The 18034-nt window shown below is 37.3% G+C and overlaps 1 protein-coding gene across 11 annotated transcripts in view; it reads right to left on the bottom strand.

The window, feature by feature from the left end:
- Bbx (BBX high mobility group box domain containing) overlaps window positions 1-18034 on the bottom strand; it is a 247239-nt gene that overhangs the window by 68441 nt on the left and 160764 nt on the right. For all 11 annotated transcript variants that reach the window (XM_035444510.1, XM_035444511.1, XM_027412532.2 and 8 more), the window contains 3 exons: window positions 16248-16490; window positions 7851-8046; window positions 2234-2301 (listed from right to left, as the gene is read on the bottom strand). In XM_035444510.1, the coding sequence (XP_035300401.1) occupies window positions 2234-2301; window positions 7851-8046; window positions 16248-16490 (507 nt within the window). The remainder of the gene's footprint in view (window positions 1-2233; window positions 2302-7850; window positions 8047-16247; window positions 16491-18034) is intronic.

Raw genomic sequence — 18034 nt, 5'->3', positions numbered from 1 at the left:
ACCTTTTGGTGGCATAATTTTTGTAAAATGTCACTTTGATTAGTCAAACAAAGTAGTTTAAATAGATTTCACAGTAATTATTCTAATATAAATAGTATGAAATTTCCACATTGTTCTCATTTCAAACTTGAGTACATATTTATTGTGTTTATCTTAAGATAATCTGTCTAAACAAAAGTTCTATTTACCAAGTCTATATATTTGCAAAAAAAAAAAAAGGAGAGGTAGTAATCTATAGATTAACTAAAGTCTACTGATCTATAAAAGTAAGCTCTCTGATGGTATTTAGAGATAATATTTTACTTAAGTTTTTAGTTATGACCTAAATATCTCTTGAGATGAGGGGAGGGAACAAGAACAGAAAGATGGATTCCTATGGATGTAACTACTGCAACAGGTACCTGCTCCTGCACTGTTTGCTTCTTTATGAGGAGAGTTTTCAAAATGCTTTATTTCTACTGCAGTGGAGGCAAAAAGGTCCTCCACTGCAGTGCTTACACTACATCTCTCAAAATGCTATGTCTTTTAAAGGAAGCAGAACTTACTAAAAAGAGCATAAGTGGTAAAACTTTAAGCAAAGTAGAAAATTAATTTCAAAGATCTACAAAGATCATTTGCTTATATTTCTTCTGAAGTGGTGAAAGAATGCTAAAAAAAAGTTGGGAATAAAACATAATTGAATGGATGAGGAGAGGTGATGCTGACTTTTGTGATGGTCATGAGTCAGACTGCTGAAATGTCAACTGTGTTCACATCTACTTTTGGAAGATTTAGACTACTCTATGCTCCAGACAGTGTGCTTTGCCCTTAGGAGGTCCATCCTATGTGTTAGGGATGAAAATGATGCCCAACAGTGCTACTGCTAGGAGCTAAAAACATGCTCAATAATAAGCTGCAAACGCACAGTCACATGTATGCATTTTTCAGTAGAAGACTTGTACAACATAATAAATATTTGTACACAAATTAATATTTCTGCTACATTAAAATGAAAAGGAAAAAATCTGTTAATTTTGTTTGTTTGTTTTGTTTTTTTGAGACAGAGTTTCTCTGTGTAACTTTGGAGCCTATCCTAGCACTCGCTCTGGAGACCAGGCTTGCCTCAAACTCACAGAGATCTGCCTGCCTCTGCCTCTCAAGTGCTGGGATTAAGGGCATGTGCCACCAACGCCGGCTAAATCTGTTAAATTTAATATACACTCAGCCATTCTGTATCCCACATATAAACTATAAATAACAACAGCTCCATAATGTAAACAGCCTGTATAGTTGAACAGATTTCAACTGTAACCTATATGGTCTATTCAAAGTTTAAAACAACAGTAAAACAGCACAGGCTTGTAATAAAATTGAACTAAAAGACTAAAAGCACAAATATTAAAAAAAAAAAAAGAAAAATGACTTAGAATGTTTGCAGTATGCTTCCATAGTAATAATAACTAAGATTAAAGCAGGATTGGTGCTGGATTCATTTTCCATGGGAATACTGATAGCTCTTGCTATTTTGTCCCAAGCAGCTACGTTGGTTTGAATGGAAACTTTCCAAATGGAGATCATGAATTTAGAAAAATTTAGCAGGTTAATTCAACTGATCTCTGTTAAGTGGGTGTAGAAAATATTAGATGCCACAAATGCAAATTATGTGTGGCTAACTGCCACAGCTGAACAGGATCAGATCTAAAAAATGTTTAGCAAAAGCAGACCAATAACTAGATCACAGGAACAAGGTCATGAGGGCCCTGAGTCCTTTTCCTTTTCTATTTTAAAGGATGAAAGAGTTTTGCAATGCTGTCATTCCAGATGTTCAAACAGGAGTTTGGAATTACTCAGATACCAGAGAGACAGACAGTCTCATATTTTTACTGTCGGCTTCCCACTAGCAAGTTTAAATGAGAACATGATACAAACAGGGAATGTATTGAACAGGGTGAACTTATTTTAGGATGCAATCTACGTACCCATAATACAGACACAAAAAATACAATGGACTGTACTGAATTTTTTACTCCTAAGTTGTAACAACTACAGATTCTGCAGTGGAGTTGTGTTTCTGTCCTTTTGGCTCATGTACACCACTTCTGCTACCCTCAACATATTAGGTATACAGGTAGAGTTCTCAATGAGCTGTAAATGGTGAACTGCAGCAACAAGGTGGACAGAATGCTGATGTCTCTGAGCTGAAACACCTGGATGAGCAGCATGAAGAGCAATGAGGTCTAAGGGCTTGGCTTACCTCTGGGGTTCCAAGAGCATGTTCTCCAGCTAACAGCAACATGCTCAGGCCTCCCATCTGAGTAGGATCTAAAGATCAAAAACAAAAAAATCAACTCAGGACCATGAAGCACACACAACACACGGGATGAAAAAGGATATCCATAAAGGCAGAAATCCTAATTAGCCACATATAAACTTTATGGAAAAATTCCAAAACTCTTTCTTTATGTAACCTGGTACATGTGTGCTTAACGCACATACTTTGAGGAGCCCCCCTTCCTTTTCTGTATTTTCTTTTTTCTGAAAGTGCCTTACTATGAAGCACAGGCTGTACTAGAACTCATGATTGCCTTGCCTTAGCTTTTTGAGTGCAGGAATAATAGGTTTGAACCACCACACCTGTCCTTTTAAATCTTTTAAATACTACTGCTCTACTACCATTCCAACACAACAGTTTTCCCCGGTAGTACAGCTGTTATCATATGAATCATCTCCCAAACCTTCTTTCTCCCCAGATTGGGGTGTTTATATGGGATTTATTTTTAAAACAAAGTGTACTCATGATTGTCTTCTGAGAAGTTTTATACTGTTAATCCCAAATTGTTATTTCTGCCATGTGGAATCAGGTTTGGTTAAGTCTATCACAGGACAGAGATTTCATAATGGCTTTCAAATTCAAGTGACCATTTTGAAAATAATCTCTTTAATACTTCCAAAATATATTTAAAATAACATATATGTTTTAGACATTATAAATCATCAGCATAATCAGGCTCTTACTGTAACAGCTCAAGCTGCAAAATTAATGTATTTTGGCTAGCCAACATTTTTGCTTTAATTTTTTCAACAGTAAATGATGCAGAAAGACAAAACAGTAAAGTGGTAGGTCTCTGCTCCAGGTTATATTTTCATCAGAAACCTTTATTCTTTAATGCTGTCTCAAATGTTAAAATTTAATGCATCAATGAAAGACCAGATGTGGAAGTACCTGTGTGTCTCTAGTGGCCACAGGTCTCAGGGCATGCATTTCAGCTTTAGGATGAAGATACCATAAGGTTGCCTGAAGATAGTTCTGTTTAAATGTATGCCCTGAAGTAGAGCTTTGTTCACAGACTGCCTTGAGAACTCATGAAACAACTTTGATGACAGCTTGTATATAATTTTTTTTAATTGAGAAAAGGTTCTGAGGTAGACACACACAAAAGGAAGATGAGAATAAGAAAGAAAAAAAAAAGACAAATAGGCTATGAGGCAATCAGAGAGAAAAATAAGTCATCAAATAATGGTGAGTTTAAAAAGCCCAACACTGGTAGGCAGCCATGCTGGATGACACACACACACACAAAACACAAACACTGGCTAATCTGATGAAACAAAGCCCTGAAGTGCTTTTAGGTGTCAACTTTCAATTTAAACCTTAAGTTTGAGAAGTGCCTGATAAAATATATACTTGTGCTTATTTAAAAGTAAAAGTCAAGAGGGGAAATGAATTTAGCAGAAAGTAAGCATTTACGATGCTTGAGAGTGAAACACTTTGCAGCTGGCATCTTAGGAACCAGGGCTGAGTGATAGCATTCAAGAGATAAAAATGTGCAGTTCAAATTACAAAGTAAAATAGGAATACGATTACATGACAATTCAAGTTATATACCAAATGTGACTTTGTAAGAAGTTTACTATTCATCCTAAAGGATAAGCCAAAAAATTATCATTTTTCTATCACTTACATAGCGCTGTTTAAAACTATCAAAAATATATTCACATAAATAGAACACTTTGCCTTCATTGAAGCTTTGTAGTATATGAAATTCTACATATTTCTCCTTCCTTGGAAATCATATATTTGACAAAGTTGGATTATTCTAAAATTGCAAACTGTGGAGTGTCAAGGACTACTGAACAAATAAACAAGAATAAAACAAAACAGATTCTGTGTTAAACTGACCTTTAAAATTGCTTTTGTATTCCCTACGTTCAGATAGCCAAATACAAGGTTTTAATCAAAAGTAATTTGGTTCACTTTCATCTTGTTGAAAAGGGACATAACTAAGAATATCAAAGCAGTGAGTGAGCTCTGGTCATGAAGTTTCAACACATGACACGGCATTATTACTGATCAAATGCCCTTTTCTATATTTTGCACCAAAGAATACTGTTTTAAAAAGCTGACCTATGTATTTCTTTTTTTAAAAAAAAATAAATCTTTATTTAAGTTAAAAACAATCTTATTTTACATACCAATCCCAGTTCCCTCTCCCTCCCATCCTCCCATGCTGCCCACCAATCCCCCTACTCACCCCCATCTACTCCCCAAGGAAGGTGAGGCCTCCCATAGGAAATCATCAAAGTCTGTCACATCATTTGGGGCAGGACCTAGGCCCTCCCCTGAGTATGTAAGCTGAGAAAGTATCCCTTCATAGGGAATGGACTCCAAAAGCCCATTCATGCACTAGGGATAAATACTGGTTCCACTGTCAGAGGTCCCATAAACTACCCAAGCCTCCCAACTGACACCCACGTTCAGGAGGCCTGGTTTGGTTCCACAGCTGTCAGACTGGGGTCCATGACCTTCCACTTGCTCAGGTGACCTATGTATTTCTTAAATCTAGATTCTACTTCTACTTTGTGGTAAAGGGTAGATTAATGTCAGAAACATCATTACTAAAAGATGTATTTACATACTTTCTATAATTTACATACAATTATTGTTTGGTTTGTGAACAATTGCATTAAAAAAAACTCTAGATACACTAACCTAGATTTAGAATTAAGAGAATAGCAATAGATGCTAAATAATAGTCAAAGAGTATTTCGACTTTAGTTGAATATACATCTTCTATGTATGCTCCTGAAGACACCACAATCTTGAAAGTCCAGACAATTCACAAAGACCAATAACAAGTAGGTTGGAGCTAAAACTGTACAAAGTATTAGCTAACACAGGAACAGATCTGTTTTGGTTTTCCTGGGGACACACACTGGAAACTATTCTAGAACTACACTATAGACACTGCACTGAACAATCACCTGACGACTTTGTTTCCCAGAGATACTGCCATATGTTATATCGTTTTTTCTGGCATTCATGCATCACACATACTTTTCACAATATAAACCACAACATTGAATTACAAAGGCTTATGCAACCTACTGGCTATTTAAGAGTCTACTATCACAGTGTGGCTCAACTGCATCCTACTAACAACCTTCCTATGTGATAAACAGTTTAGGACTCTGAAAAATATTTTCTTGTAATGTGGTATAAGAACTTAAGCTCAGCATGAACTTCCCTGATTTTGCCTTATTCAACCTTAGAATTTCTTCCTGGCACAATCCCCTTTCAGTTATACTGAATAGGAGGGAAGATCCAGCCGTTCTGGACAAGAATGTAAAATTCATGGTCATAAATGCATTAGCATTCCTTATCACCCAAAGAGTAAAATGGCACCATCTGGAATTTTAAGGGCAAACATTAATAGGGATGGGAAGAGGGGTAAGGTGGGGGGTTCTCTTTAAGACACATCCATTGATCTATATCAGATTTGGATGGATTTGTGCACATGCTTCCCCTTGGTGCATCAGATACTCGGATGGTCTATGTAAATGTGGCTTTTTAAAAACCCATAAATCCGGTGCTTCCTCTGCTAAATAGTAGGGAAGAAGTGTGTGTGTGTGGGGGGGGGGCTATTTTGTTAATATAAAATTCCCTACACTCCTGACAAGCTCCAAATTGCTGTTGATATTTCCATACTGCTATAGTGGGAAATCACCAATACGGAGTCAGGTAGAAATATAAGGGTATTTAACAGGGAAAAGCTTTACTTACAGATCGACCTAGCCAGTCGGCGTGGCAGCAGTCTGTATGCAAGCCCCAAAAAGAAACCGAAAGCGAAAACGCAATCACCCTACATCTCCTGACCACGCCCTCGCAAGCTTGCAAGGGCGTGGTCAGGCACACCTGTAGCCAGCCCCTAAGTAGGCGTGGCTACAGCTTCCCCTACATACTGCCAATATCAGGATCTCATGGTATTTACAACTTGGCCCCATGATATGTACATTCTTTGTATACCATGACCTAATACCTCATGATATACTATGTAATTGTCAGTGCTTCATATTGGTCAAAACTTGTCTCTCCTCAAATTTGTATAATTTGTTTAAAAACACATTGACAGTTTATACTGTAGAGTTATGTGGAGAAAGGCGATCACTCCTCCACTGCTGGTGGGCATGCTAACTCATACAGCCACTTTGGAAATCAGTATGGTGGTTCCTCAGGAAAATGGGAATCAGTCTACCACAAGATCAGGCAATTCCACTCTTAGGCATATACACATTCATACAACAAAGACATCTATTCAACCATGTTCATTGCAGTACTATTTGTAATAGCCAGAAACTGGAAGCAACCAAGATGCCCCTCAACTGAAGAATGGATAGAGAAAATGTGGTACATTTACACTATGGAGTACTACTAAGCAAAAAACAAACAAACAAACAACCCAATGGAATCTTGAAATTCTAAGGCAAATGGATGGAACTAGAAGAAACCATCCTGACTGAGGTAACATAACGACAAAAAGACAAACATGGTATGTATTCACTCATATATGGACTTTAGACCTAGAGCAAAGAAGTAGCAGTCTACAATCCACACTGCCAGAGAAGTTAGGAAACAAGGAGGACCCTAAGAAGACATACATGGTCTCCTGCAGAAGGGGAAAGGGACAAGATCTCCTAAGCTAATTGGGAGCATGGGGGGAGGGGAGAGGAAGTTAGAAGAAAGAGAGAAAGAGAAGGGGAGAAGAGGAGGGGAGAGGTCCACATGAGGGAGCAGGAAGATCTAGTCAGGGGAGGAATAGAGGAGAGCAAGATAAGAGATACCATAATAGAGGGAGCCATTATAGGTTTAAGGAGAAATCTGGCACTAGGGAAATGTCCAGAGATCTACAAGGTTGACCCCAACTAATAATCTAAGCAATAGTTGAGAGGCTATCTTAAATGCCCTTCTCTGATAATGAGATTGATGACTACCTTAAATGCCATCCTAGAGCCTTCATCCAGTAGCTGATGGAAGCAGAAGCAGAGATCCTCAGCTAAATACTGAGCTGAACTCTAGAATACAGTTGCAGATAGGGAGGAGTGATGAGCAAAGGGGTCAAGACCAGGCTGGAGAAACCCACAGAAACAGTTGACCTGAACAAGGGGGAGCTCATGGACCTCAGACTGATAGCTGGAAAACCAGCACAGGACTGTTCCAGACCCCCTGAACGAGGAGGTCAGTTTGGAGATCTGGACAATCTATGTAGCCACTTGTAGTGGATCAGTATTTACCCCTAGTATACAAATGGACTTTGGGAGCCCTCTCCACATAGAAGGATAGTCTCTCAGCCTAGGGGAGGGTCTAGGTCCTGCTCCAAATGATATGACAGACTTTGATGATCCCCATGGAAGGCCTCACCCTCCCTTGGAAGCAGAAAGGGGATGGAATAGGGGTTAGTAGGGAGCATTCGAGGAGGGGAGGGAGAGGAAACTGGGATTGACATGTAAAAGAAGCTTGTTTCTAATTTAAATTTTTAAAAAAAGAAAAAAAAAACTCAGTACATTAAAAACAGGTGCAAATTGTGTAAACTCACCAGCCATTCCAAAGTTAAGCTGAGGAATTTCTTCTGTCTTTGCCTTCTTGGGGGTTGGCAAGTCCCTTGAAGAGTCAGATGGGAAGGCCCAAAGTTTTTTCCGTGGGTTGACAGTGGGTGTTGGCGATTTTACAGGTTTGTTTGTAGTAGGGCACCATCTGTAGCCAGGATTTGCCTTCATAAATGCATCTTTATACTATAAACAAGTGAACAGCAGGTTTAATTAACATCTAGAACAAGAAGTTCAACAGCATTCACCCTTTTCCTCATTCAGACTATGACTGAGAAAACCACATTCCATTTAGTGGCATTCCTTAGAGATGATGACACCACCACACACAGAGACCTAGAGACAGGGAAGAGTTATCTAACTTGTGGGGTGAGACCACACATTTTGGATGTTCTACTCTTTTTGTTGTTCTTGTTCTTAAAAAGTTGTCTAGCTCTGGGGGCAGAGGAGGTTTTGTATTAGAAAGAGTCAAGGGCTCTGAGGGCATAAAAGGCAGAGATAAAACTCTGGTCCTTCCACATCAGACTTCAGTCACTAAGCACAGAGTAGTGCTCCCTGTGGGCCTTAATGGACAGCACAATACCAGGTATGCTTTAGGTTACTGTTAACAGTGCACAGCACAGCACCTATTTCTTCTCTTAAAGTTTTAAAAAAGTGTGTGTGTGTGTGTGTGTGTGTGTGTGTGTGTGTGTGTGTGTGTGTATTAAACTTTATCATCAGCATCATCAAATGGATGTTTTGCCTACAAGTATGTTTTTGCATACTTGGTGCCTATGGAGGCTAGAAGAGGGGAGTGGATGCCCTGGGACTGGAGTTAGAGATGATTGTGAGCTTCCATATGGATTATGGGAACAGAGCCCTAGTCCTGATCTCTTCAGTGCCCAGCACCTATTTCAAAGGACACTTTAGTATACATTTCAGAGCATGAGTTAACACCAGGCTCAGAAGCCAGATTCTGACCACTGGTTAACTTACCCTGCTTAAGAATGGTTTTATAATAATTAAATCTTTGCCTCAGTGTTCTTCTAAGGCAAATGCACACAAAGTAAATATCTCAATTATGGGATAAAGGAACCAAGATCAAGTAAAAAGGGAGCAAGGCAGGCTAGCTGAGCAACTTTTTGGTTACTTTTAGACACAGGGCTAGGTAGAGGAAAGAGCAGTGGATGCAACCTGATGACCCGGACTTAAGTAGTACTTCTACTTAGCCACTTTTGGGCATCAATTCTCAAATTCTAAAGTCTGTGGCTTCGTCTTTAACAGCAATGGTCCTAGTGATACAGTTACACAAAAGGCACCAATGTTCCTTGCACCATTCCTCCATCTGTAATGTGTAACATACCTGCCAATATTTTTTAATGAGTACACGGGATGGCATATATGAACAACCTCTGATGTCACATGTTATAACCAATCCATCATATAATTTATTTACAAGTTTCTAAATCTTCACTTACAACATCTTTCACCATTTTTTCTGTTGTTAGCTCCTTTTATCCTTTTTCCTAACTCCACTACCTTTTTGTTTTGTTTTGTTTTGTTTTGTTTTTTGAGACAGAGTTTCTCCGTGTAGCTTTGGAGCCTATCCTGGCACTCACAGAGAACCACCTGACTCTGCCTCCCGAGTACTGGGATTAAAGGCGTGCGCCACCAACGCCCGGCATCCTCTTTCTTAATATCCGTTATACATTCCCAGAGCTACATTGTTTAATTAAAAAAATATTTCCTATGTATTCTTCAAACATCACTATTGGATTATATTATTAACACATTTTTTGAGACAGTTTGATTATGTAGTCTGGTTCTGAATTCACTATTTATGCTTCAGTCTCCTAAATACTGAGCTTATAGGCATACATCCCCACAACCAGCTAATACAATTCTTTAATCTCACAAGCTTGCCTTTTAAAATGGTAATGTTGTTCAATATAAGCTCTGAATAACTTTAGGCAAGGGGTAAATGCTACCCTTTTGAGGAAAGGTGTAAGGAAAGAACACCTAATCTAAAAAAATGTACTAATAAACAATGAATGATATTTATTCCAATGTTATCTTAGCTCATTCTGACATTTTTTTATTTATAAGACATAAATTTGCCTATTGATACACAGGGGTGTGTGTATAAAGTAATCACATAGGTCCCTAAACTCTAGTAATACTTAGTAATACTTTCTTTTTTTTTTTTTTTTTTTTTTTTTTTGGTTTTTTGAGACAGGGTTTCTCTGTGGTTTTGGAGGCTGTCCTGGAACTAGCTCTTGTAGACCAGGCTGGTCTCGAACTCTCAGAAATCCACCTGCTTCTGCCTCCCAAGTGCTGGGATTAAAGGCGTGCGCCACCAATGCCCGGCAATATTTTTTTTTTAATTTAAAAAGTATTCATTCTATTTGAGGTGTGTGTGTGTGTGTGTGTGTGTGTGTGTGTGTGTGTGTGTGTCTGCACACTGCTCTTGGAGGCCAGAGGCATCAGGAACCTGCAGTTACAGACCAATGAGGGTGCTGAGAACTGAACTCTGGTCCTCCACTAGAACAGCATGGACTCTTAACCACTGAGCCACCTCTCTAGAAAATAAAGAGGTGAAATGAGACACAAGGCCAGAGCCAAACAGATTATGGCAGAATGAATTTGGAAACACCAAAGTTGATGTAAGAAGATACATTACCACAGTGATTTCTTGTGAGTAGGGAATTTACATATTAAGCTGAGGCTGACAAATAACCTTGCCCTCTGTCTGAAGGTAGAAAGTGATAAATGGAGGCAGGGGTGAAAAAGACAAGAAGCAGACACATGCATCATCATCATTGCAGTAAAAGGCACATGGGGTAGGTGTGCCAGATGAACAGTCATTTGCAGTGACCGGAGACTTTCAAACAAACTTATTAATCATGAGAAATAAAATGATCTGTTTTTGGTAGTTAAATTTTTCTCAGCACAAAGCCCCAACAGTGAAAGAGGCTGGCTGGCGTTAGTACTTGCTCCATGAAAAGCCCTTCTCCTCCTCATATTCAGTTTTTTGGTATGTCCTTCACTAGTTACATTACTAAGAATCACTTAATGATCTGTTTCAGTGAAAATCAAGTGTGATAGAAATTAGATTGTCATCCTGAAAAATTATGAGTTGATGATACTAATGAAGGCCAACTTACACTAATTCATGATAGTGCTGAAGATAGCATATGACACCAACAATCAGCACATAAAATCACTCCTATTTGTATCCTATGCACCTTCACTGCAAAGACTCAGTGAGCATTGAGCAGACATTTAGACACTGGAAACAGAAAGAGGGTGAAGCAGGCAGAGTCCCTCCTTTCATATTGTTTACAATACATAATTAACTACATAAACATTTCTGTTTACTCATGGTCTACAATCCTTGCCCTAATTCAGGCATGAAAAATGGCTCTGCAATGGGTCTATAAAACAAGTATCTTATGAGTAGACAACAAGCATGAAAGAGAAGAATATGAGGGAAGTTTTAGAAAATGGTTACAGACAATTTTCTATGAATTGTGAAGACTCTTAAATTCAGTATAAATGTCCAATAGAAACATATAACATTTTTATGTTTTAGCTTTTGTTTGTTGCTGCAGACTGACCTCAGAGCTTCAGACATGCTTAGTAGGCATTTTATCACTGAGATATAGCACTAGACCCCTAGTCAATGATCAGAAGGGCTAAAATTTGTGAATGAGAAAAAATAACACATAAACATATTAATATAAGATACCAAAAAAACGCATGCTTCAGGCAGCAAGGAAGCAAGGTCAGAGGCAAGAGTGTAAAGATGCCTATATGTCCTTGGAACTTGGTACTTCATCAATCATTTGATCAGGTTCAACTTTTAAGAGACACCAGAAAGGCTTGTCATTTGTGATGACAAGGTTACTAGGAAAGAAATTATAGAAGAAGGGAAAAGAAGGGAGACTTGTTATACAGTCTGGAGCAAATAGATAAGTGTAATGATTACCATGTAGGTCAACCATGTGGACAAAATCCATCATCAGAGGAATGAAAGGCCTCAAGAGATAGGCCCCATCTATCCAGACATCCGGAGCCAGACTGTTGATGCTGGAGCTGAGAGGGTAGCCCATTTATCCTCCAGGAACATCAATCACAGCTTATTGATCCTAAGATTTTGATGAAAAACTTACACATATCTAGACTTTTACTAAAATACTGATTTTCAAAATTCTATGAACATCAAAATTCACCTTGGGGATCTTCAACTTTTTTTCCTGCAAACTTTCAACTGATTAAATAACCTAACCTAAATTTGCTTTACGGATAGTTCCTCACTGATAGGAGGCATTCAGTATGGCTGTCTTCTCTAGGTCCTAACCACTATTGTACTTCGCTAGCAATAACAAATAGAAATTGCTGCTTCTTTTGTTATTCAGTACTGTCATTAAATGCATACCCTCTGTCACAGTGTTTTACCTTCTTTATATCTGACAATGCTATTATCATATAAAAAAGACAATAATCTATTATATTAATGCTTTAAAATGGGGTCTCAAACAATAAATGCTTTTCAGATCATTACATAAATGGAAATTTGATCTACAATGTACCTTAATATTAATGAAAGGTTTTCTCCATTTATTTATTTTTAATTGAGTTTGGGGTGCTATCTCAGTGTGCATTAGTATTTCTAGTTATTATTACAGCCTAAATCTACAGAGTGAAAAGAGATGGCAACCCTGGTGAGATTCTAGAATAAGACATTCTGAGAATGTCTGAACAACCAAAGACAGATGATGCTGGTACAAATATATAAAATCTACCAGGCCAGTCAAAAAATTATACAGAAAATTATCTAAAATTTTACAGAACAGCTCTAACACACATTTTATCTTATACATATCCACCATAGGGAGCTGAGGGAACTCCCACCTTAGTCAGTTCTGTTAGAGCTGTGTTTTTCCTCATCAGCAGGCAGAAATTACACCACACAACCAGGTCAGAGCCAGCACAGAAGGGGTGCTAATCATTAGTGGAGGTCCTAACCTGTACAGAATACAGGGGAGAAGTGGTGCTAATCAAGAGGGGAGAGTCTAATCTGTATAGAGCACAGGGGAGAAGTAATTTTAATCAGTACTGGGGGGGGGGCGCGGTGATATGAATCTGTGCCTCATTAGTTTGAAAACTTGGGGAGTGGTATGAATCTGTGCCCCCTTAATATGAAAACTTTTCCTTCACAGATACTAGACCCGTCAGTAGGACAGAGTGGTTAAGTATACAACTAGGTGGGAATTATTTTTGCCAGTTTTTAAAAACAGAAACACAGTTCAATTTCACATGATAAAACACTGAATTAGTATTTGGACTTGATGGAAAAGTATTTCAAGCTATATATTAACCCAAGAAATGTTTGTGATAGAGCTAGTCAACAGGAATTACATACTTGAAAATGCAACTGTGCTATTCTATTGTAAAAAAGACAAAGAAAACCCTGAAAGGAAAGGAGCTGGCTATGCATATAGCTACTTAAATCCTTGAAGAGGTAAGTTGGTATGGCAATGACAGCTCCTTTTTGAACACAAATATATTTAAGATATAGTTTTATTCACTAATTCAGGCAATTAGGAGAAAATTATTTCATTTGACTAAATTTCATCAGTTTCCACTAAATTTAAGAACAATTGAGAATTTTATTAGAATTTTTAACCTTGGGCTGACAAGATGCCTTAGTGGGTAAATGATGCCAAACCTGAAGATCTGACTTTAACAACTGGACCCACATAGTAAATGCTGTCCTCTGATCTCCACATGCATACATGCACATGGTGTGCAGACACGGACACACACACACACACACACACACACACACAAAATTTAACTTGTTAATTTTTAAAAAGTGATGCTGGTTTGGGTAAAAAAAAAATCTAGTAAAGATCCATTCTGAAAATACACTAAAAAGTCTTAATTATGAAATGCTTACATTTTTCTCAAATAAATGTTCACTTGGTTTAACAATTTTCTTTAACTCTTTAAACTTTTTCATTACAAAGGAGGCAAACAGAAGAATTTTCAATGAGTCTTTTCCCCCATAGTATGAATTAGTACCATGAATAATTTGTGAAAAAGGCAACAAATCTTAGAATAGGCAGTCCATTACCAGTAACTGAAGAGAAAAGTAAGAGTCAAGGAAACTTCATGAATAGGAAAAAAAATTGTATTGCTACTCACTCTTTTAAAGCTACTCTTTTAAAATCAGAAAGAGAAAGGTACAAATTATATAATAATGGTCTAGTTAACCAACACCATAACAGTGGTCTCATAGGATTGCATTGCCTTGCGCAGTAAAAGGACTTAGTTGGGTAAATAAACTATGATGCTTGCACAATGACCAAAATGCCTAAGGACACATTCTGAGGCTGTATTCCTGTTGGTAACTAGACTATTCTCACTCTAATAAGGGGCAAGGATACAGGTGGCAAATAAATGTAAAGTATTCATCTTCACACATGCACTGTACTGAAAGAATGCCTTGTGTTTAGAAAAACATTCAAAATTGGGGGTTCAAAGTTGAAAAGTTACACCTGAAGTGGTTTTCAAAATGACTTGGGCATGAGGACCAGAGGCCTTCTTTGGTCTGGCTTTGTATCACTAGCAACTACTACAAAATCTGAGTACTGAAACTTCTTAATAAGCATTGGCTGACTGGACTGGCATTCCAATTAAGGCTGCAATATTAACAAAAAAGGCTTCAGCAACATTATATACACTTTAATGTAACTGTGAAATATTTAGTAAATAAGCTGAAAGAAATAACCACTAGAGACCAATTGTGTGATAATTTGGGAAGTAGCTGAATCGATTAGACTTTGGAGTAGAAATGAGACAATATTTTACATGAATAACTATAAACAAGGCAAGATGCAATGTGGGACATTCTGGCTTCCACTTGTAGGCTGCAGGGGGCTACCTAAACAGATTTTGTTATAGCACCACAATGGCAAATATTGTGATGCTAATTAAGTAATTAATAAAGGATTTCCTGTGCAAAAATAATAGTTCCTCCTCTTAAAAGTGGCCACCTATTGGGTTTGTAAATTAGCTGTATTTAAGAAAAGGAAAACACTATATTGGCAATACAGTGCATGTTTTCCAAAATCAACCTCAAGTGTTTAATTATAGGAAGCATATGCAGCTCCCTGTGAGGTTTCAGATAATTGTTTACTTTATCATATAAGCATAAGTATGAAAGGATATAAACCTATTTAATGAGAAGGGTTTGTTGTTAATTACTGTTAGGCTTGTGGAAATCTATTGTAATATTTAAAATCACGTAGGTTGCTGTAATTGATTTTAAATTTTATAGATGCCCAGCATAGTTAAAATTTTATCTTTAACAATTAGTAAATTCCTAGAGCCTTCTGTGATCATTAATTACACAGCAACACGAGTCATTTACTCTGGATTTAAATTTCCCTGAATGTTTTAAAAGAAATTTTTGTGTTGCAGGTTTCCTTATTAAACAACTAATAAAACCATGTCAATTGAAGGCATTATTTTTCCACATACTGAGATGTCTAATAAAATATCTTAAAATTACATTATTTTATCCCCTGCTGGTTCCTTTTTTCCCCCCTCAGAATGGGGGTGTTGGCGACTTTCATGAATCAAAATTTTTTGCAAGTTGAAACTTTAAGGAAATAATACTGGAATTATTCCTTTCAGACTTAACCATGATACAGTACTTACTCCTTATTTAGAACTAAGTCTGCTCTATATTTAATGTACAAAGATCGCATATTGATTCCAGATTAATATAGAAACAAATCTAGTACAAAACTTTTGAAAACATATAGTCACTGCTATCGTTTTGGAATCAATGTGCCACCTTTCTGAATAGTATTCCCATGTAGAAATGTTTCTCACCATTACTGCTGTTCACACAGTATTTGCAAGCATGCATATGTCGTAGAACACCCTGCTCTACTGCCATTCACTCATGTACTAGTTTTTAAATTTTCATGCTGCACTATTTTTCAGAACAGAAACAAGTCAAAGCATACCTCGTAACAATTGTGTTTACGAAAAATTCAAAACATGATAGACCTAGAAGGCATACAAATCTTTGTTAAACTTTCTCATTGCAGTAATTGTAAAAAGCTGAGACCAAAGATTAACACACAGACAGACAGACAGAAACACACCACACACACACACACACACACACACACACACACACACACACACACACACACACACTTATTTAGCATCAGATTTTGATCATAGTATAGTCAGGTGATATGATAAGAAAAACAATCTAGTTGTTATCTTTACCATGGCATTTGATGACAAGAGAATATGACAGCAATGTAAGAATTATAGAACTGGATGTCCATAATCACTGTCACAACCTTGTCCTTACAACCTACCTCCTTGGCCATGTCTGTATATTTCTGCTTTTCCTTTGGATCAAGAACAGCCCACCAATCAGCTAATATCTTTGTAGCACCTCGGTTATCAAGCCTTGGGTGTTCCTGTCGGACAAGGGAGCGATGGCGCTTGCAAAATAAAAGAAATGCATTCATTGGTCTCCGGGCTCGCTGCTCTGGTGACTCATCATCTTCAGTTTCACCAACATCTTGCTCTAGGCCATCCGCCTCAAGAAGTTGAACCTATCACCAACCAAAGCAAAAGCCAAGTGCTTAACACAGCTCAAACTATTTTGATTTGACAATCAGTTTTGACTTATACATTATTTTTCTTAGATCTATTTAAACATCTAACAAACTAAAAAAGTAATTTAAAAACAATCATTAATTACTCCTGGTGGTTGACAACTAACTTATTATGTGTCCTGTATAGAGTCTATGATAACCTATCTCTATTACAGCATATATTACATTGTGTTATAATTGCTTACCCTTTTTCTCTCCTAAACATTGAACCTTTTGGGGATAAAATTTTCTTATTTACCTTTATAACTACAGAGGCCAAGTCATTATCTGGTATTAACATTTAACCAATTGCTAAGTGAACAAAAATTATTTTGTGATTTATGAATCTCAAGATTAATGATATCCACATGAAATACATGTATATATTAGCTCTTTCTGCTCTTCAAAAAGTACCCTATAGCTAATAACATGAGAATGTCTACCAGGAAAGCAGATATAATAAAAAAAAATAGAGCACCCAGGCTTTTGTACAACCACAAGAAGAGCTTCTTATATATAGAATCAATATAAACATTTAACATAATTGTTTAAAAGAACTTCATAGTACATCTTTAATCTCGTAAATATGTCTTATCTTCTAAAATGTTATAGCAATAAGGATAAATTCCCCTAGGCTTAAAGAGTCAGCCTTCATTTTGAAATCTTTCTTTCCTAAGCTCTTTGTTGACCACTGTCCATTGTCTTCAAGGACTTCCAGAAAGCACCAAATCTTCTGTCTGTCTATTCATTGCCCCTCTGAATCCATGCAATTCCAGTACCAATAGTATACTTTGGCCTATGGTCTAGTCTTTCCCTTTTAATCCTCCTTGTAACACTTCCACCAAATGACTATCAGATTAAATTTCATGAAGCATATATGTGATCACAGAATCTCAGAAAATATTGGGAAAGCAGTATCTCTAAAACTGAAATATAATTCTGTGATGTCTCTTAGAAACAAACGCAATCATGTACAGAAATCCAGATTGCATAAATTCATGTCTTTCATTTCTTGTTCTATAGTCAAAACCAAGATGGCTCAAGGTAGTCATCAGTCTGTATTACACACAGTAGAGCAGCAGTACTGAAACTCAGAAGTGAATTGGACTCTCTGGGGGTCTTGTTTAAAGAAAAGATTGCCAGGCTCTGAGTTTCTGATTGTGTGGCTCTGAAGTGGGTCCTAAGAATTAGTATCTCTAACCAATTCTCAAAAGTGCTAGAACCACAAGTCGAAGGCAACTGTGCCTGGGTGGAGAATGAAACATTTGTTTATTCCAATTTATTATTTTTTTAAAAAATTATTGGAGTGTGTGTGTGTGTGTGTGTGAGAGAGAGAGAGAGAGAGAGAGAGAGAGAGAGAGAGAGAGAGAGATAGGAGAGTACTTTGACATAGCATGATTGTAAAGGTCAAAGGACAACTTTGTTGAGTTGGTCCTCTCCATCAACTTTTATGTTGCCAGGTTTTGTGGTAAATGTCTTTACCCTCTGAGCCATCTTACCAG

Source organism: Cricetulus griseus, chromosome 4 (assembly GCF_003668045.3).
Source record: "Cricetulus griseus strain 17A/GY chromosome 4, alternate assembly CriGri-PICRH-1.0, whole genome shotgun sequence".
NCBI classification, from domain to species: Eukaryota; Metazoa; Chordata; class Mammalia; order Rodentia; family Cricetidae; genus Cricetulus; species Cricetulus griseus.
Note: the sequence above shows the minus strand (reverse complement) of the source record. Positions and strands in the feature narration are given on the sequence as shown.